Source organism: Falco rusticolus, chromosome 2 (genome assembly GCF_015220075.1).
Source record: "Falco rusticolus isolate bFalRus1 chromosome 2, bFalRus1.pri, whole genome shotgun sequence".
Classification (NCBI taxonomy): Eukaryota; Metazoa; Chordata; class Aves; order Falconiformes; family Falconidae; genus Falco; species Falco rusticolus.
This window is the reverse complement of record NC_051188.1, coordinates 24,995,954-25,020,140: the sequence shown is the minus strand read 5'-3', so window position 1 is coordinate 25,020,140 and position 24,187 is coordinate 24,995,954. Positions and strand designations below refer to the sequence as shown.

Sequence of the window (24,187 nt, the reverse complement as noted above, 5' to 3'; positions counted from 1 at the left end):
CACATGAATTAAGCAATGATATCTATAACATTATCATTCTGAATTCATTTCTCTTAAGGAAAATCCTGGAGTAGGACCCCCACTACACTCATATGATTTGAGAAGACCCAAATCCAATGGATTTGAAACACCTGCCTTTTAAGAAAGGTCTAACAGTAGTAAAAGCAAAACCTGAACACGAGAGGTACATTTGAGTTGCACACAAATAACCCTTATATCCAAGCACAACAGAAGAGATGAAACTCCATTGCACAGAATCCAGCAAATACTTTCTCTGGCAGCAGACGCAGTGTTCATGCTGCTGTGATTCCATTGGTACTCTGCTTTTGGCACCAGTAACAGAAGTGGGACCAGAACCCCACAGTACTACAGTTGCTACAACTAATGACTGGTTTGCCCCTCCCAGAGGGCTTGTGTTTGCTGTTTATCTAGATTTTTATACTCTGCCTGTGATGAATGTATCGTATTGCATTGCTCAAGTACTGTCCCCCAGGACTCAAGAAGCAGCAATTCTGTGGCAGTTTTGCAAAACCACATTGCAGAGGCATTGTTCCCCTCTTCCTTCTCCTGTGCTCAGCTCAGGCTGGGTTCTGCTTCTCTCCTCTTCAGTAAGGACAAAAGAGCATCTGGCCCCTAACCAGGCAGGCTTTATTACACGTTATGGAAACTTTCACAATATCAACATTGAGATAATTGGACAAAACTCTGTTACCCCTTCTGCAGCTGTGGCTAATGTCATCAGAGAGCGTACGCTGTTCCACTACACATAGTACTGTGCATTGCAGGGATTAATGAGTCTGTGATGGGGTCTGCAGAGAGGGTTTCTGAGAATCACAGAAAATAGGGATGGAAGATAGTGCATCTAGTCCATTTCTCCTTCCTGGGCTATGCCGTCCTTCCTGGAGGATCCAGGCAATTCCTGGACATAGCTGTCAGAATACTTTCCCTGGCTGCAACTGAGACCTGTTGCTTCTCATTTCGCCTATCATGGTTATGGAGAACAGAATCTTCTCTTTCTCTGTGTAACAGCCTTTGTGTCTGAAGATAAATCAATAGGAAAGGCTTGGATCCTTCAGCGATTGCGCTCAAGGATGCCAGGGAGCAGAGTAACTGTAGAGACTTGATCCACTGCTATCCTCTACAGCTTGGTGGGAGGGATTGCTATGCCCATGCCTGAGAAAACCTTCCTCACACACATACGTGCATCCCCCTGCTTCAGTCTGGCATGGTGGAAGACATAGTTTGCTGTAGTTTAGGAACTGGAAAGTAGTAGTGGTAGGAGGTTGATATCTCTTCCCGTCTGCCCTTTCCCAGAAAGTTAGAGGACCATCCTAAAGTGGCAAGTATGATGTCTGTCCCTGTCCCTTTCTTGTGAGAGCAAACAGTGAGGTGCAGTCTTGCATAGCTCTGTGGCTCTCCCCAGTCTTCTCTGAAGTAATTGGCAATGGTAGTACTTTAATCATGGTCACCAGGCATCCAGCACCTACACAGCTACATGGGAACAGCTCATCTCTTGCTCCCCTGACCTCTCTGTAGACTCACAGATACACCTGCAATTACACTCGGTTGATACATTTATAAGGATTTCTTTGTGAGCTGAACAGCTAGAGGCTGAAGGGGTTTTCTTTTATTAAAAGATGAGATTTTGGAAATTAAACTTGCAGCTGGGTAGATGTACTCATTTGACAAAATGCTTTGTATCAGTCTAGATCAAGTGATACTGCTGAGACCTGTAGTACATAAGTACAGACAGAGATCTTTCCAAACTATTTTATTCAAAGGATAATAAAAATAATAAAAAAGGGGTTTATGACTATCTAGTAACTTTTTCTGTAATGATTTTATTCAGAAGACAACACCTGTTGACTTCAATTTTTGTGGGAGTTTTAGATCTAAAAAAGGAATAACACCTCATATACTAGTTCAGTAGAAATACAAGTGTTACGTACAGGTAATCTTTTCAGATTGCAGACATTTAATTTGCTGTAGCTCAGCAGCTCCAAACCTTTAGCTGAGATCGACCAGTAAAAAGCAGTTGTGCAAAATGTCAAGGTTCAGGTTCATCAGAAGCAGCAGAGTGTCAGCCACTGCCCCCAGTAGCAGCTTTGTTACTGTGTTAAGTTATCAAACCAGCGTCTTCCAAGTTTTCCAGTGTACTGGAAATCCTCGTAGCTTGGCTGTCCGCTGTGGCTGGTTTTCTACCCTTGCTTTGGTCTGTTGCAGCATTACTACAGGGTGCATGCCAGTGTATCATACAAGTGTCACGGGCTATGGTGCACTTCCATCAAACAGAAAGCTAAAAATAAGGTTGGTTATTTTTTCTGTATGCACCGGTTCCCAGGCTGGGAGCCAAACTTCCATTCTTTAAACACCCAAAACTGTCCTCAAAGCTATGCATGACCAGCCCTTCACACTGACTAACAGTGCATTCTGCCTGTAGTACTGAACAAAATATGGGTTTCTCATTTTTATTTGGAGTATAATTTTAAAGCTGGAATGCTGGAGTGGATAATCGTCTTGAACAGTTTTAGCTTTGAACGGTAATGGTTCTAGCATAAACACTGATTTTCTCTGCTCTTGTGGGTTGAAATCAGACTCTCAATCTCATTTTACAATCAGTTTTCTTATGGCATCGCAGTATAAAAGACAACATGAGGCACAAATGCAGAGGAACTTTTCTTATTTTAAGGTAGCAGGTAGTATTTTAGTCAGAAAGCCTGAGACTCCCTGATGCAAAAGATTTCAGTGACCTGTTTCAGATATTCTAACACTCCTGCTGTTTACAATATCATTTAAAATTTGGCAGAGTAAAGACCAAATTTGAGGCCTTTGGGTTAGAGACGTATCTATCAAGAGACTCCACTCAGATTTTATTGAGTAATGAACAATAGAAAATTGCCATGCAATCTGCAGGCGAGCACTGTCAGTCTGCCAAAATAATAATTGGGCATGAAAATTTTATAGCTGGATCTCTGTGTCATTTCCAAAATAGCAGCAACCAACTCTGCTCTGGGAACTTTTGTGGCTGCTGTGATAAGAGGGTGAAAAGGAAAAGCCAAGCCATGTTGTACTTTTTGTATTCACGTAAATACAGTGACTAAGAATATAAAGAACAAGTATGTAACGGTCTGATACATAGGCCTCTAACCCAAACTCTTAACATTTGACCTGTGCCAAGAAGCCAGCAGCCTTTTTTTGCATAGCTGTTGTCTCTTGGATAGCTTGTAAATGACCAAAACGTCGCCGTATATGGGACATCTTTCCATTAGCGTTTTTAAATGATGGTTGTATAGTCAGTATCATCTGCTGAGTTACATTGCGCTAGGTGCTGTTAGGAGATAAGCCCAGCTCTCCCCATGCAGTATGGAAACCCCTCCTCTGAAGTCAGTAGAATGGCTCCCATTGACCTCAAGGAGGGTTGACTCACCTCCTGTGAGCATGTCACCTATGAGGTAGCTCAGCGGCAGCCATGATAAAAAGTGGTAGGACTGGAAAACAGTGTATTCTTTTCATGCACAGAACTGGTGGAGCAGGGACATGCTGGTGAAGGGTTCACACACCAGCCCTGACAGTACTGGGAGGACCCTTTTTCAGTGTTCAGACCTCATCATGAGGAGCTGGATGTCCTCTTCCCACAGCACCAGAAGCAGCCAGCTAAGGGCATGTATATGCAGCACCTAAACTTGAATAGGAATAATGATAAAACAAAGGGGTAGTGTCATGTTTCCCTCAGAGGGGAGTTTACAGAACTATATAGTGTGTTTGCCTGGTCATGCTTCATAAGAGAGGACATGTGCAGATCTGCTGATGTAGGAGACACAGTGCTGTCCATGCTAGCCCTCCCCACCGTGCCTCATCCTGCATGACTGGTTGGTGCTTCTGGCTGCATTCCCCACCAGCTGCTTGGAAGCAGCTGCAGAACAGGTCCAGGGGAATGCATGGAGTTCCAAGTCCCTTCAAAGTGGTCTTCCTATTGTCTGGATGGCTCTTCAAGCAGGACAACAGTTCCCATACAAGGTTTTCCAGCTAGTCGGATCCTGCATTGCTACAAGGTAGTATTTATTTGTAAACATGCTTAGGGCTGTACAGGAGCGAAAGTCAGAGATTTCTTGCTTCTGAAGAACTTAATGGTTAATAATTACAGCACTGGGGTTGGGATTCAGAGCCCTAAATACCTGTGTCTATTGCCACCTTAGATCTCCTAAGGTATCCCAGACTTCTCCATGGGCTGGCTGGACCAAGAGGACCTGCAGCAGCTAAGGCCAGGCTTGATACTCTTGGGAATCTAAAATAGCACCAGATGCCTCTGTTTGGGCACCTGAATCGCTCTAGTGATGTTAAGTATTGTTTCAAGGGACACTTTTCAACATAGAGATGATGTTTCTCCATAGAGAGAAGCGTCAAACCATAAAAATTTACCTGTGATGGCCTGGAGAAGAAATAAAATTAACATCAGTGAAGCACTAGCTATAGTAAATATTTTGCAGGCTTCCTATGAACACTGCAGAGCTTTCCAGAGAAGCATTCAAATGCATCCTAGATGATGTGGGTTTTATATAGTCACCTCTCTTGTTTTTATTTAATGGAGTTTTTTTCCTGCCTTTTCTCAAGTCCAGATTTTGTGTTCTGATAACATTACAAACAGGCAGTTTTTCCCATGTTTTAAGCAGTGTCGTCAAAGTGTAGTGCTTTTCTCACTTCGACTGGGACATTGGTGACAGCCTTTTATAGCCAGAGACTTTTATTTTCTGGTTTTGTGTAAGATTTGCTGAGGATTTGGCTGTCAGTCATCTAACAACTTTAAGCAGACGAGAAAAGCTTTCTGCCATGGCTGGCACATCAACAAGGCAAAAGAAGTTGAAACAGACTGGCTTTGATTGTAGTTGTTAGTACCAGGGAAGCTCACAAATGCAATCATTAGTTCTCTGTTTCACTGGCAAATCTTTCCACAGCATTGGCAGAGACCCAGAAAGCATGCCAATGTTTTGTAGATGGGTGAGTTTAAGACCTGAGGTTGAGCCCTTGGCACCCAGTAAAAAGTAATTTTGTTTTTGACAGAGCAAGTTCTTCAAAGCAAAGCCAGGTTAGAAAGCAGCTGGGGCTTCCCAAGCCTCCAGTTTAAGTAACGGTACTCACTTTTATAGAGATGACCTCCAAGTCCCTGCTGAAACGATCTCCCTTTTGGATGCTGTCAGTGGGAAAGCGATGGCTTTGGATACTCTTGTTGGTTTGATCACATGCTTTCTGTGCCTTTCTGTGCTGAAGAAGCAGCCCTTCTCAATAGAAGTGCCGTGACACTTTCTGCCATTGACTGGACATGTACAGGGGTACCTGGGTGCAAACAGGGCGAAGGGTATGTCAAGGGCTGTTGCTTCCCTGTCATCCCACTCCTGAAGTGCGTGGCTTGCTCCTTGGTTTTTAGAAGGCAAGCAACACCATAGGGAATGGAAGGAGCACTGGTCCCTGTATTTAAAATGTTTTTCTCTACACCTTCTCCTTAACAACTGCAAATAGGCAATAAGTGTAGCAGTTTTTTGTAAACTATTGAGGAGGCAGTTGTAGAGATTAGCTGCCAGGGAGTGTTGTGGAGACAGCCCTCTTTCTCAGGAGAGCTGCTTCAGTGCCTGCTCTTGTGGAAGCGAGGGAGGTGGCGTCAATGGCTTGGATTTCAGAGTTGATGAGCATCTTACAAGGAGGCATGGCTTCTCAGGATTTCTGAGCCTCTGCGCGTGAATTTAGGTGACGCATGGCTCTTGGTCAGCCCTGCAGGACACATTTAGGTCAAGGAAGCAGCGAACACCTCCTCATCCTTGGTCTGGCCACTCACCATGTCAAGGTGTGAAGACGCAGTGGGAGCTTGACTCAGGTATGCAGCTACGAGCGCTCAGGTGGCACACAGCTGCACATCGGTGTGGAAATGTGGCTACAGACTTGGCCCTTCAGCAGAGGCCAGCTAATGCAGAGGTGTAGGAACTCTGACCTGAGCCTCCAGTTCACCTCTTGGAGGAAGCTGTCTCCAAGGATATAAAGTTGGGCTGGAGTCCTTTGAAAATGTGTCTGTGCCTCTGTATATCTGGAATTCATATAACTATGCAAATTTAAACATTTTGCACTCCAAAGAAGCGCTGAACATTATTCAGCCCCAGGGCCCCAAGAAAATGCAACTTCGGGTTGTGAAATTCCATGTTTGGGCAAAAGATGAGCTTTGCAATAATAGATGTAATCCCAGAGGAGGATTTGTGGGCAGGAGGCTGAAGATATAGCTACAGAGACACTAATCCTGAAATTTATTTCAAGAACTTTACAATCATGCATGCAGGGTGTGCTTGTGCATGCATTATACTCACATTAATGTGGTGAGCACAGGACATTTCTGATATGGCATAACCGGTTTATTGGCTTGAGTTAGGGAGGAGTATTTTATCTAAATGAGTAGGTGATATTTTGTGAGGGTATTTTTTTAAAGAAAAATCCACATTTGGTGGGATGGTTCTTTATTAATGGTGGCAATTTGAAAGAATTTCTAATATTAGAACTTCCAGGGAGGAATATGTTAATGCCATAATATTCTTATATTATGTAAGAGGTTATATTATCAGTTTGATACTTTGTTCTGTGTCCTTGTAACTTATCACATACATTTTAAATTCTATCAGTTCTGGAGATTTGCAGCCTCTCCTTGAGACCCAGAAGCAACAGGGGCAGCTCTTGCTGCAAAGACACAGGAGACCCAGGCAGCCTACAGGAGAGCGTTGTGGGCACATGGCTCTCTCACTCTGCCTCTATTGTGAAACTCAGCCCTAAATCTGGAAAACATTCAAAATCAAACATACCTAACTCTGAGCCTCTGATTTTTGAATATGGTTGGTTTCATGACCCGGGATCTTTAAGTATAAAACCCACCTAATCAGGTATGATCAGCATGGCAGGTTCTCTATTGAAAGAGGGTGTTCTCTTGTGCTCTGCCTCTGCACATGGGCGCGCACACACATTCACTTTCCATCTTTATCAGGTTGCCATTTAAACCCACTGTCATCATGGAATAGCCTTGTATCTAGGGAGCAGAAGCCTTATAGAGTCCCTGGTAACATCATTATGAACATAGTGAAAAATAACTAAAAATACTTTTGAATATGTTAGATTTGTTACATGTTGGGTGTGTTAACCTGTCTATAAGATCCACAGGTATGGGAAAGGGACTATTGGCTGTGGAGAAGCATTTAACTAACTGCTAGCAGTTCTTTATGTCAACATTCTAAAGGAGGTGTTAACTGTATAAAGTGAGCAGCTGCATCTTTTTCTTTTGTTTTTCACCAGTGTTTTGAAATCCCTGTTTAGACCAATTATCTTATGGTCCTGCAGAAGGCAACTTACCTCCTCCTTCTCTTGTCATTTCCCCAGCCATCAGAGGTTTATAACTGTTTGTTTGTTTGCTTATACCCGTTTACTTTGCTAAGTACTTAAATGTCTATGAATTAAAAAACAATGTATAAAACCAGGCTGTCAAGTAATGTGAAGCTAGGATTCCTTTTTAAAGAGTGGTCTGATAGTCTGGAATAACATGACCAGTATCGTTTCTGAAGCCTGTTGTATGCAGTTGGCACCCTAGAGGCAGATAAGAGAAAAACTTTTGAACTTACGAAAAGTCATGCCCTTTAATCAGAGGCTGCTAATCTTTTGAATTTGCTTTGCCTTGTAGACGACTGAACACACTGAACAAGTGCGCCTCAATGAAACTCGATGTGAACTTCCAAAGAAAAAAGGTAAGGAAACTTCATGAAAAGTGCTGGCTTTGCCCTGGCTTTTATGATAAGCCCCCCCTCCACCCCCCAATTTAGCCTTTAAGTCAGTAATACTCTTAAAAGTAAGTTAAGTGTATTTGACTTTGAACACGTGTGTCAGCATTATCTGGATGCATGATAACGTGAATTGCTGAATCTTGAAATTATAAATAAACTAGAAAAAAGACGGTGACTAATACAGCAGGAACAATACTACGTGTGTTAAAAGGGCACACACAGTACTGAAAAATGTATGTATGTGCAATTTAAGTTAGCGGGTGAAAAGACAGTGCGGTTTCATTAGACTGGCTTGTTTGCCAATGCCATGTGAGTACACAATGGAAAATCCTGCTTGGAAAAAATGGAAGCTGCTCAGATGAAAACAATAGCTTGCTTTATTTCTTGTACTGACTTATTCCCAGTTAAGAACATGAAAATAAACTCTGTCATCCTTACAAGTTCCTGCGTAACATGGGAATTATTTGAGCTTGAAGGGTTTCAGCAAGGACTGCAGAAACTGCCTGTCGATTTTGAGAGTTTTGTAACATGTCTGACATTAACTGTTGAACGTTTAGTTTTCGGGTCACAAATTCCTCCAAGCTCTTCAGTAGTGTACAACGGTAGTTGTTGACTCTGAGAAATCTTGCTGTCTGTTTTTCCTTCCTTAGAATGTTTGTCTAATGTTTTTTAAAAACTACCTCTGAGAGTTGCATTTTTGGCTTCTTTGCAGATTCTGTCTATTCATACTCTATTCACTGTTTGAGGGAACTTGAACAAAGAATGGTTTTAATGTCCAGATACTCTGCCTTTGGCACATGCCCATTTGTTCCTCTGTGTAGGTAGCCTTTTTAGCTTGCATTTTTTCCACTCTGGAGCCACGGGGACCTCTCCTCTTCACTGCTTCAGACCTGATGGGTTTTTCTTTTCTTTGATAAGTGCCAACACTTTCACATCAAACACCCACATCATACTTGAGAGAGGGAATTGCAAAATCCCCTGACTACACAATAACTTTATGACTTGGGCAGGTAGGCACTATAGGAGGAGGCTGAGGTCCTTCAGCAAAAACTAACTGAATTGATTATGTTGTTGAATGGCTTGGAGTGGTGTCTGGTTTGCATCCACGAGCTTGTGTGCTTCTGTTCAAGCAGAGATACTGGAGCTGCACAAGAGGCAGAGTTATGAAAAGCAACATACAGTGAACACTGATTGTCCTCTGGAAATTTTGTTTAGCTCCTCTCCTTCTCTTCAACAAATATTTTGAGTTCAGTGTGAGGTTTGTATGCTTGCTTGCTTACTTCTTTAAGTGTCTGATTATGTTGGGTTAAAGAAAGGAGAATTTTCTTGTCATCTTTGGGTTTTATTGATTTTTGCTACCACTACTCCCTGTTCTGAACGGATTGAAGCCCTCAGCTGCTCTCCTTACCAATGACCATTAATTTGCTATGGAAGTGGGACCGCCCTGCTTGGTACTCTTTCAGAGGGACAGAAGCTACTTGGGTCCATACCCACACAAGGCCAAGAAGAAGCAGAGCACAGAAAAATGTAGAGAAAAAGGGCATGAAGGAGGTTTGAGATGACAGATACAGAGCACCTGAAAGTAGAAGAAAATGTGGGAGAGAGAAGAGGGAGGAAAGACTGCTGACAGGAGGAAATATAAATGCAAGTGTAAAAGCTGGAAATTGGGTCTGGAATTGAACACTGAAGGAAGCAAACTTTTTTTGCGGTAGATACTGCCTTTCCTAATAGTCTGTATGGGTGATCTGAACAATAAAATGCAAAATCAGCTTGCTATGGAGGTTCAGCATAGCAGGTTTGCACAAGGCTAGCACAGCTGCTTGGGTGATTCATCAAAATATGGCCAAGCAAGCTGCCGGGCAAGGTTACTGTGAAAGCCAGCACAGCGTAAGCGTTCCCCACCGCCCGCTCTCCCACCCAAACTGTCTACACTGTGGGCTGCTCTCTTCCCCTTGGCTTCGTCGAGATGCATACAGAAATCCTCGTGTATGTGTTGCAAATAACGTCCGTAAGCGATTTGGACAGACAGAGATTAGACTTTGGATTAACTGCCTTCTGCAGCTGTCGATTTATGAGAATTCCTGCCCCCAGCTGGAAAAATGTGGCAGAATTCCACCGCAAATAAAACAGATTTTTGCCTTTTGTTAGCATCCCTCTGTATCTCAGGCAAGTACACCCTCAGTCAAAAAGCTGTGCTATTTTAAATCCACTGTGACGAATCTGTGAATCAAAACCTCTTTCTCTTTGGCATATGTTATCAGTCACTCCTCAAGAAACTTGCCCCTTCTCGTCTTCCCAAACAAAATGGTATTAAATGGACTTTTGAATACACTCCAAAGCCTTGCACTTGATTTCACCCTAGGTCAGTAGAAGTATACCGTCACTGCTCCAAGATGTCTGCTCTGCCTATGTAAGATGAATCATTGCTTTCAGACCTAGTCTTGATCCACTGTCCCTATAGCTGGTGACATGTCAGTTGGCAAAGTGCTCTCTGCATTTTTTTCAGGACAGTCTTATTTGTCAGGGCATACTGATATCTAACAAGAACAGTGGGTCATTCAGGATGTTCGTGGTTTGCAGAATTTCTACTGATTCCATCAAAAGAAAAGCACATTATGTCACAGGACTCACAGTGCAGCTGAATTTGGAGTGAGTCACTATGGCAGCATTTCAATATCTAGCTATTTCATTTGTCTGATATTGCTTCTGATGAAACACAAGCATGTTTCGTTACCAATTTAAAAAAGCCACAAAACTAAACCATTTTTTATTGAGCTGCAAATTTTGACACTGAACCCCCCCTGCATTTTCTGAATGGTTTTTCGGCAGAATGTAATCCAACCTTTGTTGTGGTTAAAGGCAAAACTTGTTTACTACCATTTCTGTTCATCTCTCTCAACTTTCTCAAAAAAAATCTCAAAACTTACTTTCCTCTAAAAATGATTTAAAATGTATTTACCACTGAATTTATGTTTATTTCTGTCTCCTACTCTGTGCTCTCCTCTTGGTGTTTTTCACAATGTCTCTACCACGTTGGCTAGTTTAATCGATTCCAGCTTGTAGAAAATACAGGCTAAATCCTGGCAGTTCATCCTGTAATGTCACTGCAACTACAGGGATTTGTGTCAGCCGAGAGTCTTCTTTAAGGTTCCTTTGGCGTATTGGGATGTACAATAAATTACAAAAAAATATTTTTAGCCTGTTGGCTGGTGCCATCAGAACTTCAGTGGTGGTTTGCTTTGTAGGTATAATTACCGCTGCTAAATATTTAAAAGTACATGCCCTTGCGGTTGTTAAAATACGCACTTTGTGGCACTACTAAGACCACAATAGATGGATTTTTAAGTGCCTGAGTCTGTGCAGTCCTTCACTTCGTATATGCATACAGCAAACTGTGAAGCTAAAACGAGGGTAGAGACATCTGATACACCCTTTCTTCCTTGCAGACAAAGTGGCTAAAGCAGTTTTAGCCTTTTCTAGCCCCCTTTTCTGACACTTCACTAGCTGCTTAATTTTTCTCTCTAGCTAGCCACAGAACTAAGATCTCCATTCATTCCTGTGAACTAACATCAGCTGCAGGACCACTGCACACCTCATTGTTAACAGATAAAAGAGGAATGATTAAACCCAAAATTTCATAGGTGTATTTTACTTTATGATTTGGACGTGATCTAAAATATCTGGCTGACATGAATAAACTGGCAAAAGCTTATGGCATTAGTGAGACCTGGCATGCCACTGATCCCAATCTCCATCTTTTGAGGTTTCATATTATTTAAGGTTTTGGGTGTTCTTGGAAAATTTATTTTACATTTTTCAATTAGAGAGGCTGGCGGAGATCTAGTCAGAGATGGGAGATAACTTTACCATCAAAACTTCATCAAAAAATACTTCTAATAATAGACTTTTTAAATGAGAATTTTTCCAGTCCCAAAATAGTCTTTCTGGTTTAGCACCTCATTTTAGTCTGACAGCTTGTCATATTTTACTGCCTTCATACTGCTTCCGAGAATGTGAAGAGCTGTTTGGATGTCATGTAGGTGAAGTTAGTTTGTTCTGCTTTAAAACAAATGTACAAGAATAATGCAGTATAAACCCAGCTCAAAGTCACGGGAAGGATACTCATTAGCAGCTGTGGGCGTCGCATCCCCAGAGAACAGTGAGTCCGACACTGACTGCGCGCTTCATGCTGAAGATATATCTTTTTTGTTTGAGCAAACAGATGAGAAAAATGTCATAGGGGGAGCTTTTTTTGTCCATTTTTTTTTTCAAGGCACATGTTGTCTGCATTGCAGAGTAGCTCCTGGAGCTGCCTAAACGTAAGCACAACTCTGTGTGCCCCCCCAGGCTGAGGGATAAGGGTAGGAAAGGCTGTGGGGCTGCTGCTGCCTCGGGAGAGGTTGGGGCAAGCCAGAGATGGTGGGACAAGCTGCAGGTCACCAACTTTGGGGTGCCCTTGATGGCAAAGGCAATGAAGAGAGTGGTTGCCACTGTAGGAAAGCTCACCTCAACTGCAGATGCGGCCCCATCCAGGACTGAGCCTGGCTGCTTTTCCTCCCCACACCTCCACAGCTGCCTCCACTGCCTGCTGTTGCCTACACTCAGACCCAACCTAAGAGACCTCCAGATACTATTTTTTTATTGCTATTTTAAGCACTGTGGCTATTCACCTGTAGTTATGTTCCTGAAACATAAATCTTGTTAGATATATGTGGTCTGTGAAGTTTACACATGTTTGCTTAGTTCTCACTGCAAAACTAAGTGCAGTGCTGGGTATTTGATGTCTTGGTTTCTTAAATGGTTCACATTGCTGTAGTATCCACCTACTTCCCAGTGTTTATCATGTGTATTTCAACACCATCTTTGCAAGTTAGGATCCCTCTACTTGAACCTTTCAAATCCCGCCCCCCCCCTTTTTTTTTCTAAATAGTCACCATGGGCATCAGTCCTACACAGCTGAGTGCACAGGCAATCTGCCCCACAGTAGCTGAGGCACTGATGGGACTCATGAGCTCACTAACAGAGATCAGGCTTTTATTTCTGACTTGTTAAGATGTTCGCTGCGGTCTTTACAATTAAGTTGTAGAGGCTGTTATGAAAGGACTGATGACCAATCTTTCATAAACTAGGTTCAGGGAGATTTTACCACCTGTTGTTCACATGGAAGAGCAGCACAACCACATTAATTCAAATAATGAGTAAAAGCACCCGCTTTTAACATGTGCCACTTGCTGTTTTGCAGAGTGAAGATTCAGATGAAGAAGACCTCTGTGCTATTAGTAATAAATGGACTTTCCAAAGAACAAGCAGACGATGGTCTCGGGTGGACGACATTGATGCTTTGCTTCACCGATCGGACAGACATGGATCTGCTGGGGACATTAAAATGAAAAATACAACAAGCAGCGAGAGTGTCCTTACAGATCTGAGTGAACCTGAGGTCTCATCTATTCACAGTGAGAGCAGTGGGGGAAGTGACAACAGGAGTCAATCCGGCACCAGCAGCGCTGCCCGGGAGACCTGCGACTGCTCTGGCCAACATGATGTAGAAAGCACACTGCTGCAAGACTCCACTGCGATAAACACCGCCCTGCCCCTCAAGGACAACCTGAAGAATGAGAAACCAACACGAACCAAAGCAAAAACCTTTCTGAAACGCATGGAGACACTAAAAGCAAAAGGTGTGCATGGAAAACTAAAAGGCTCGGGAAGAACAGGTCCTTTAGAGATAAGTGGACCTGTTCTCCAGTATGAGCCGAAATCCTTGAAAGATATGCACTGTGTAGAGATAGTCAATGGCAATCTCCAAAACTTAGGACAAGATTCAGTCAAAAGAGGACTTTCCTTTTCTGCCAAATCCAGCAGTGACAGCAGTCAGTCTGAAAACAGCAGCAGTGGGGTGAGCACACCGTGTTTGAAGGAACGCAAATGTCATGAAGCAAACAAGAGAGGTGGGATGTACCTGGAGGACCTAGATGTTTTGGCAGGAACAGCCTTACGGCAAGTCGTGGACCAAAACCGCAAAAATGAATTTCATTCCCAAGAGAACTTGGTTGTGCATATTCCCAAGGATCACAAACCGGGGACCTTCCCGAAGGCACTTTCTATTGAAAGCCTCTCACCTACAGACAACAGTAACAGTGTAAACTGGAGGACAGGCAGCATCTCGTTGGGAAAGCAGAACTGCTCTACTCCAAAAGAGTCTGGATTGATGGCTTGCTGTCCTAAAGAGAGCAGAATTAGTATTTATGACAATGTGCCAGGTTCACACTTGTATGCTAGTACTGGGGACCTCCTGGACTTAGAGAAAGATGTCCTTTTTCCTCATTTAGATGACATTTTGCAACATGTCAATGGCCTCCAGGAGGTGGTAGATGGCTGGTCAAAGAATGTGTTGCCCGGTCTGCCAGTTGACGATGTGTCAGCCAGGGAATCTCCATCATTGCCTTTCCAGTCACCTACACAGATCACTCTTGATTTTGAAGGAAACTCTGTCTCTGATGGCCGGACCACACCAAGTGACATGGACAGAGATGGAACATCCCTGAATGAATCTGAAGCCACTGGTGTTAGGGACAGGAGAGACTCTGGAGTGGGAGCATCGCTCACAAGGCCAAGCAGGTAGGTAGCAAAATTTTGTACACCAGTCCACAGATTGCACACACATCCATAATGAAGCAGAAGCTCTCGGCCTGGGAGTCAGAAGGTGCAGGGTATCATTACAGTTGTACTTATCCTGTACGGGCATGGGGATTTCCCAGAGAAGGGTGGGACTTCGGGAGAAAGGATGCCCTGCTATGGAAATTCTTATGTGGAATCAATTGAGAATTGGTTTAAAAGAGCAAACTCAGGCATTTTTTTCTTTCTTGATTGACTGATTACATAGTAGGACCCTGTATATGTTGTGAGATGTATTTTCAATTTGTCTTTGAAGTTACGCACCCCAGTATTTATGTATCAATGGCCTTGTGCACTGTTTTTATGCACTGGTCTGCTTTAAAAATGTATCCCCTTGTGCCTTACCCTGCCTCAGTCCCTTACATGATGGGATGAAATCATGGTATACAATTAGCTTCTTAATAAAAGTGAAAAGTGGGTTTTGTTAATAGTTTGCAGACCTATTTTAATTCAGAGGGATGAGTTCATGTTGAGCCAAGGGAGCATGATCCTGGGTAAAGGCCTTTGTGGATCCATACTGCTGTGTGTATGGTGGCTTTGATTGTGCAAAAGCAGTGAGAAAATACCTGCTGTTTTCTGATCTGCCACCAGTCTTGTCACGTCCTCACAGAGGATTCTGCCGTGCCATGGTTTACTGCTGCCCACGCTTGCTCACCACCATCACAAGCAAGTGAACTCAAGGAAACTACTGAGCGAAAGAGCATTGCCAAAGCTTTTAGGATTCGAGCCTCTTGTTTAGCAAAACAAGAAACTGAAATGATGTTTTTTTTCCAATGCATCCAGTATATAGAGAAAGTGCATTGGAGTAAAGAGAAGATGCAAGTGGGTCAATAGCTTGGTGGTTACGGCTCTTGCCAAGGAGACGCAGGGTTCAGTCCCTTCTTGAAAAAGTCCTTCAGTGTTTAATAATAGAGATATTTGGAGAACCTCATCTCCAAATACCTTGGTGGTCAGGCCAGTCCCCTGGGAGATGAGGGACCAGGCGTCAAATCCCAGTTCTGAGTCAGGGAGAGAACATTTGAGTCTGGATCTCTCACATCCTGTTGGAAGTGTGTGGGCTAAAGGGCGCAGCAGGCAGCGCTGCTTCCCCAAGTACATGGACAGGACCCACACTCGCTTGTGAATCTAATGTTAAAAAATCAAAACATCTCCCAAACTAAAGAGATTGAGCAAATTGTTTTATTTGCCTCCAAGCTACATTTTCTTTTATTTGACACACTATGAGCAGTAATGTGTGTGTGTATGTTTACGTATGTTTTGTATATTGCCCAGCCCTATCTCACAGTATCTTTTTCTGCCCAGTTAAAGCGGTTGTCTGATTTTTCTATTGTTTCTTTTGCTAAAGGCGATTACGATGGCATAGTTTCCAAATCTCTCATCACCTGAGCCACTCCATTGCATCACTTCACATCAGCAATCAGTCAGCAGCCCAACTGAATCTACTGCAAAAATTCTCGCTGCTTCGTCTTACTGCCATCATGGAAAAGTACTCCATGTCAAACAAACATGGCTGGACCTGGTGAGTGCCATCAATAACTGGAAAAGAGATATTTTAAGAAGAGGACAGTTTCTCCTAATGCTGTTATTTTGATAGTAAATTCAGTAAATGCAATCAGGAGGAACAACTGACTTCAGCTGTAGAATCTGAAACTGTCCCTTTTAATCCACTGCTGCCTCAGTGACTCAGTGGCAAAGTCAGAAATAGATCCTGGACATTTGACTTCATTCCTGTGCTCTAACAGACAACCTCAGCCTCTCTCACAATGCTCCAGTTCCAGAAAAATAAACAGGAGTAGGACAGAGTGATTAAAAGTAGGAAATGTTTACAGTAAGTCTTCCCCAGAACTCATTTTGTGATTGGAAAAGAAACAGCTGCTGCTGATACTTCATGTATTTGATATTGTTTGTGCTTTAGAAGAGGTGTTAGAACAGTTACAGGGCTTTTCTGTACAGATCAAAAGATGCAAGCTTTAGCCTAGGCCTGGACCCATGTGAGAGGGTAACAGCTACGTGGTCACCCAGGGCAGAAGGGCAGGTGGACATGAATGCTGGCAGTGTGGCTCCTTCAGTAGCAACCTGCTAGAGAAACCTGCATGTTTAATAGTGTACGAACCCTGTTGGGCCACACAGAGTGAGGTATACCAGAATGGAAGTGGGCACAGATAAGAGATTGTAAGTATCCAAGAAATAATCAAAAGGGTAACAGAAACCTTCAGAGGCACTGAGTCCAAAAATAATACGACGTGACATTTACATTGTGATTTCCATGTTCAAAGCGCTTCACCAGAATCCCACTAAATTCAGCTGTGAGCCAGATAAGACAAGTTTTCTTTTAGAAATGGAAAAACAGATACATCTGAGATTTACCTCACTGACATCAGCCACACCAAAAAGTTCCAAGTCTAATCTGAGCAAGTTGGTCGGCTGTTGTGGTCAGTGGAAAAAGACGGGCAACTCCGAAGAACAGCTAATTCTATCCAAGGCTGAGGGTTTGGGTCACCCTCCAGAGGTGCCTCACTGCATGGTGGGTATAGAGGCAGTCTGGACTGCTAACTCCTTTCAAATCTCTGCTGGAGAGCTAGAATTCACTAAGAAAGATGAACCCTCAGGTCACTGTTCTCCTTTGGTGCAGCTCCCTGTGGCTAGCTGATAACGTCCATGCTGAAATGAATCTCACCTTAACCAAGTCCAAATAAGCAGACTAGAATACAACAAATTCTGGATCCTGCTGTTTGTACAGAGGTTTTCCCTCCTGAACAGGTATTTCAGTTTGTATAATCAGTCTCTAAGGATTTATAGAAGTGGAACGCTAAATAGCTCTAAAGTTATATGCTGTACTCCTTCAGTAGGTCATTTAATCCAAGTTTTGTCTCCTTCCCACACAGATGAGAAAAGTCTTTGTCACATTCAGGTCATATTCATCCTCTTTGTTTGTTTTTTTTTTTTTTAATTCCACTGCAGTCATGACTCTCACAAAGAGAATCCAGTTTGTTCTCATTTTCACCATCATTTTTGGAAGAAAGCAAGCTCACCAGCTTCTCTTTGGTTACTCAACTAAAATAAATCATATAACACCAGGGATGAATCTGCCATGCAGGGATTTTCCACCATCATTTATTACTGTAGATTCTTAGTTAATAGAGACACTAAATCATGTAACTGGTAGTATAAAAATTGTTCAGTGTGTTAGAGGAGTGAACCTCCTTTTCTCTCAGATACCCTGTCCACTATGCTTTGCTGGGCCATTCCTTTGAGTCCCTAATGCATCCTTTAAACCATGTTGGCTTCAGCTGGATGACAACTGTATAGTAAAAGGTTTTTGTCAGAACAAATAGTTATGCTATATTTTAGAGCCAGAGGCCATCTACTTGTAAAAGTTGTTAAGATATCCATCAATTATATAGACTGTAAAGTGTCAGTGTATTGTGTGTGGAATGTTTTTTTACCATCTTGATAAAAAAGGCCCCAGTTACCCATTTCTGCCAGAAGTGTTACTCAGAGAGACTGTGTAAATACTCTGATATTTTCATGCAGCATATTCATGTTAATTTTCAGGTCTGTGCCAAAGTTCATGAAGCGGATGAAAGTCCCTGACTATAAGGACAAGAACGTCTTTGGTGTGCCCCTGATCGTCCATGTCCAGAGAACAGGACAGCCTCTTCCCCAGAGCATACAACAAGCGCTACGCTACTTACGGAGCAACTGTCTAGATCAGGTATGGACTTTACTTCAGGGACTCCGTTGATCTTTTTTCTGAAAAGCCACCCTAAGTAAGCAATGGTGAACCTTTTTGTACTTAATACCAGAATTATGTGAAGACTGTTGTATCTCGTGTTGGGCCAGATCTCCTCTGGTGATTTGATATTTGGTGCCAATCCCAATAGTTTGCCATTTTGAGATTTGTATCCAGCTAATCTGTTGAATTCTTGTAGCTACAAAAAACAGTCCTGCTCATTTGTATACCATAGCCTACCTCAAAGACATACACGAGATCTTGATATCTATTGAATCAGGCCTGGGAAGAGATTAGGACTCCCAGCTTCTACCTGTATCTGCACTGCTTATGCTTGCCTGTTGCCACTGAGGGTTAACTGCATTCACCATTTCACAAGATATGGTACAAAAGGTTTTATTTACTTAGCAAAGAAAGAAAAGTCAGAGAACAGAGAGCAAACTCAGCACAATATTCAAAGTATTTTGTTGACAAAGTCAGATATATCCAGATAGAGTTAGGTCAGCAGGGGTTCAATGCCAAAGCCATTATGGTACCTTTCCTTTTATAGTGTTCTTAGCTGCAAGAAGCCAGCTGGGAGACCCTCATGCTCAAAGTATTTCAGATTTTTTTTATTCCCTTTAGCTACAGAGCAGGGACATACCAAGCATATTTTTACTGTTCTCCCCCTAAGGATGAGGATATGTGTCTTTATGAACATAGGACTGGGAGAGACACCCTAGCTGATTGCATTCAGTCCTCTGCAATTACTGACCTCATGTCATATGAACTCCTCTGTAACTGCTTTTAGATAGTTGTAAGTTCAAAAGGAGCAACTAGCATGTTACTCCTCAGGCTTTGCTGCTTTCCTAGTCCTAAGCACATGAAAAGAGTGGAAGTGATCGGTTCTGAATCCTTCCATTTTCTGACCACTGTTCAGGTTGCTGTTCAGGTTGTTTTATTGGGTGACAGTCATCTTCCCCAAAGTGGAAGTCCAAAAATTAAATGCCTTGCTGTGAATCACAACCGTATCCCTTTACAGTCGGTGGGGATGCACAGGTCCCTCCTATCATTCCTCTCTGTGAAGAGATCCTGTAGTGGTCAGACCTTGACGTCTAACCCCAGGGTGTTGAAAGTGAGGGTACAAGTTGTGCCTGTCATATGTAGTGTGGGAGCTGAAGGGTGGAATTAATAGCCTGTTGGAAATGTATTAATGGGGGATGGAAAGGGAAGATGCATAGAGACAACTAGAAGAAATACATTCAACAGCTAACATGCCCTGGTTATCACTGGTAATCTGGGTTTGTGTATTGGCTGGGAAACCCAGAGTAGGAAGAAAAATAATGCAGCAAACCTGGAACCTCTGATGGGATTGGAGGAGAAGACACTTGACCAAGTATGAGGAACAGCAGATGTGGGGATAGGGTTGGGCTTTTCAGCTAAGCAGAGCAATAGGAAGAAAGAGAAAAGGTGGAGGGGGGGATAAATGAGGGAGAAAGTAACGGAGGGTAAAACCAAAGATAAAGAAAAAGCTCTTGAGAGGTTTGAGGCAGTTCAAAAGGCATGTCCATGGGCAGTCTCAGACAAGTATCTGCTCTAAGAGGGAGGGTTTACTTCCCAGGAAACATCAGAGCTATGTGGAGGCCCACCTCAACCCAGCTTGAATTTCCACTCAGAATGGAATTGGGAAAATATTGAATATAAAATGAAGGAGAAGTACAGATTGGGGCCGTTTAAAATATTTTCCCACCCAAACCCTTTCCAGGCCAAAACCCTCCAGGCAATTCAGCCTCTCTGCTTTACTGTCACTTCCTTTGTTCCCATTTAATTCATAGTCTGCTAATGCCTCGCCAGAGGTCTGAGCAGCTTACAGTCTCCTCCAGCATCTTGCTTATGTGTCTCTTCTGTGCACAGCAGAAGGCAGTCTGGAGTCCTGAACAGGCATCAGAGCTTCTACTGCATGCGCTTGGTAAAGCTGAGGTTGCCCTAAATCATTGTAAGGTCTGACTCCTGGCACTGAAATCTCTGAGATGGTATGAGGAGCCTCACCATTATTTGTAGGATATATTATTCAGTTTCAGGTTGTGAAACAGAAACTGCTTTGCCTTTTTCAACTGTATCTTTATTTCTGTCATGCATCACATGGCTGCTTGCAGGGCAGAGGATCCACAGCATGAGGATAATAAAGAGACTGGGCCAGACTAACCTCTGATAAATCACTGGATTTATAGTCCCATTTTATTTACAGAATGAGTCTGTAATATTACAGAACAGAGACTAAAACATCTTGTTCTATCAAGTGAAGAACTGTCCTCTTTTGATTAATTATGATTTTTTCCAAGAAGAAGGGAAATAGGAGTCTGGATAAATACCATTAAACAGAAACAGAGATCAAGAGTGGCAGAATGATGTGCAGCGGGGGACTGCACAGGTGAGATCTGATGTCTGACGTCTCAAATCAGACTTAGCTGGAAGTTTTTAAAGATTCTTTATACCAGCAAGGACGCTTTCCATCAAAAGCAGAGAACTGAGCCTCTGCTCTCACATTTATCTACCACATGCCACAACTGTATTTTTTTGATAGAATTAGCATGTATCCTTCTGCATCTTCAGCACACATTTCTAAGAGGAAAAGGGATATGAAAAGAAGAGAAAGGGAAAGGGAAAACCAGATGAAAAGAGCTGGATGCTCTTTCTTGTATTCTCTTAGAAACAAAGAGCAGAGCTTCACTTGTGAACAGAAATACAGTTCACCAGCATGTACACAGGGCACACTCCAGTTCTCTGCTTCCTACCCATAAATCCAGTTCACAAGTTATGCTAAATTCATCAATAAGAAGATGCAGCAGAAGAGCTGCCTCACAGCCAATCTGGTGTAGCAGTTCATAGAAATAAATACATTCTCCAACAGAGCTGCACAGTGTGTGATTTATGTAATTAGCGTTATTAATGTGCAAGTTAACAAAAGTCCTAAATACTGTATAGTTTAGCATGGGAGGTGTTCAAGGGAGAGAAGGGTCCTGCGTGAACTCTGTGCTGACAGAAGTAAGGGGAAGGCGGCCAGAAGGCACTGTTTCCTTGCCTTTACACATTTTTGTTGGTGGACTATGCCACACAGAAAGCTGAGCTGACCACCAGCAAGACAGTAGGCATGGAGGAACAGAAGTCTGTAATTCGAAACCTGAAATATGCCTTTTTCATAGGTCTTTCTCAATATTTCACCTTTTCCCCTGCAAAACTAAAGGAAAACAGTGCTAACACTTCCCAAATGAAATGCTGTAAACTCACTTGGGAATAAATAACGTGGCTGAGGCTCAGGAATTCGCCCCAGGGGAATTCCACTGACGAGAAGGACGTGAAAGGGCAGCGCTGCCATGAAGGCATCATTTGAAGAATTACCGCTTCCTTTAGAATAGAAAGCAAACAGGATAAAAACAGTGTCTTAGTGACACTGCACAAGTAATCCCTCTGTGGCCCCTGCTTTCAAACTGGGGTTTTCAGTGGGATTTGGGGGAACTGTTGGAAGCGGAGAGCCGGAAGGGGAAAAAATAGATTTGCTCTCAATTTTAAAGCTCTACCAGGATGTACTAATCTTTTGCCACAGCATTTATCACTTAGCTGAGCATAATATTTTCTTGTTAGTCTTCAAAATATATACCCAAATAAACATGAGGAACCAGACTCTCAGCTGGAGTAAATCAACAGACAGTCACCCAAGCCAAGCAAGCCACACTGATTTATATCAGCTGAGCATCTTGCTTAAACTCTTCAGGCAGCAGGGAAACCACATGCATTCTGAATTCTCCCTGTAGGATGGGATATGGAGTAGCAGCATTATTAACTCTCACAATCCTGCTGTGAGAGCATGCACTTGCCTACAGGATATGCGGGCAAGTCATGACCATTGCATTTGCACATTTTCCTTGTTCCTGCCTAGAATAAAATAAGCAACCCAAGCTCCAAGCTTTGGTCGTGATGAAAGTCCCCTGTAATAGATTATATTTTTTATTATTATTTTGGTTTTTTTAGTAACATTTTCTTTTTACCCAATTCAACATGGTGCTTTTTTAGGTGGGTCTGTTTCGAAAATCTGGAGTGAAGTCCCGAATCCAGGCCCTACGTCAGATGAATGAGAGCTCCCCAGAAAATGTCAGCTATGAAGACCAGTCAGCATATGATGTGGCAGACATGGTAAAGCAATTTTTCAGGGATTTGCCGGAACCTCTGCTCACAAGTAAGCTGGGAGAGACTTTTCTACACATCTACCAATGTAAGTTGCAATATTTTTATCATTATAAACCATTAAAAGATACCATGTATTATATAATAATATATTTTAAATAATTTTGGTATGTTGTCTGGGTGGGTTTCTTTCTGCTGGCCTTTGAGATGTGTAAAAGAACCTCTCTGCCCTCAAAATCTTTCACTAAGAGATTTTTAGAACCACCTAAAGGTTTCAGTGTCAAAATACTAGCAATTTTAATGGGAAAACAGTGTTCAAATCTTAAGAAGCTTTGAAAATATCAGCCTCACATTGGAAAGAAGCCAGAAGGACAGGCTGCCATGGACATAAAAAGTGTGAAGGCTGACACATTTTTGTCAGATTTCTTTAAACTGTGGGCCCATTTCATGCAGACATCTCAATACAAGTGAGTCTTCTGGGTATGAAGAAGTGGTACTTGACCATGAGAACATGTGCCTGTGCAGCCCCTTTCTGTGCTGTGACTTTTGGTTACAGTCTTTTCATAGACATTATAGCTTTTTCATTATAGTCAATAAAATGCACATGCAAGAAACAAGCTGCCTTAATTTAGATCCTCAGCTTTTATATAATGATCTCACAGAGAAAGAGGAAAACCAGAGGATTTTCTTTTCATTTCGGCATAAGCAGTCTTCAGCAAAATTTGAGACTCAAATGCATTAGAATGATGAAAATCTCTGTAAATCAGGAAATGGCTGTGTATCTGCTCTCCAGACTGAGGGAGAAATAAACAATGAGGAAAACACTGAAAAGCCAGAGGAATTAGAGTTTTGTCCTGACAACGTCCATTATGAAGGCCAGTCAGCCAGTGCTCTGGCAGATACAGAAGAAGCATACCCAGCCAGCCTAAGCCAAATAATTGGAAGCGCTAGAGACGTGTGTCTCATCTTTTCACTTGCAGATGTTTCAGCTGCCAAAACAATAGAAGGCCATTTTTAAACACTGTATAATCCCAGTGCTAAAGAATCTAAGTTACTTCCGTAGCCTCCCTTTACTGTAAAAATCTGTCTGCGGCGCATAGTCACTAATGTATTTAACATCATAGTGTCTGTAACTGGCAGAGAAATGCTGTGATCCTGCATGTAAGAGACAGCATTAGAAATAAATGTGGTGGATTTGGTCATACATATGTCTTGAGACACAAGTGAACTGAAACAGCTGGCGCCTAGCACTGGACCATCATTTCCCCCTCTTCTTTCCTGCTTTACAAGTTGCAGGTCTTGTCTGCCTGTGCACACGTCAATGAGCTTGTTCAGAAACACAACAGAAACCCTTGGTGCTAATAAAATGGCAATCACGATCAATCCCATAGTGAAGTGGGCAAGGAGAAGATTATCCACTGGAAGGACATGTTCTACTTCTCCTTGGAAACAAAACACCTTTAAACTGTTGCTCAATGAAAATTGGGAATGTCCTATCTTGGCACAGGAGAGACTGCAAGTAAACTACCCCCTTGCCAAAGGAAGAGAGACGTGGCAGGTCTCGATGTCATTGGCATGTTAGGGCTGTAGCCAGAAGGACTCCCCATTTCCGAGTCGGGAGCCTGGCATTAGGATTCACCACAGCCACAAGGCTGGAAGGTGAAACGTTGCTATCAGCTAACAAACATGTAAAAAGGGGCACGGGCTGACTTTGTAGCCCTATGTGCAATGAGAAGTCTGAAGAACTCTTTGTTTTGCTGATTAGAGGGAGGAAATAAGGCGCTAGGAATGCTCTTCTTGAACACACCCCTACTTT

At 42.6% G+C, this 24,187-nt stretch overlaps 1 protein-coding gene across 4 annotated transcripts in view; it reads left to right on the top strand.

The window, feature by feature from the left end:
- Positions 1 to 24,187, top strand: part of STARD13 (StAR related lipid transfer domain containing 13) — a 297,209-nt gene that overhangs the window by 260,611 nt on the left and 12,411 nt on the right. For all 4 annotated transcript variants that reach the window (XM_037375884.1, XM_037375886.1, XM_037375885.1 and 1 more), the window contains 5 exons: positions 7,700 to 7,763; positions 13,042 to 14,420; positions 15,823 to 15,996; positions 18,033 to 18,192; positions 22,261 to 22,459. In XM_037375884.1, coding sequence (XP_037231781.1) covers positions 7,700 to 7,763; positions 13,042 to 14,420; positions 15,823 to 15,996; positions 18,033 to 18,192; positions 22,261 to 22,459 — 1,976 coding nt within the window. The remainder of the gene's footprint in view (positions 1 to 7,699; positions 7,764 to 13,041; positions 14,421 to 15,822; positions 15,997 to 18,032; positions 18,193 to 22,260; positions 22,460 to 24,187) is intronic.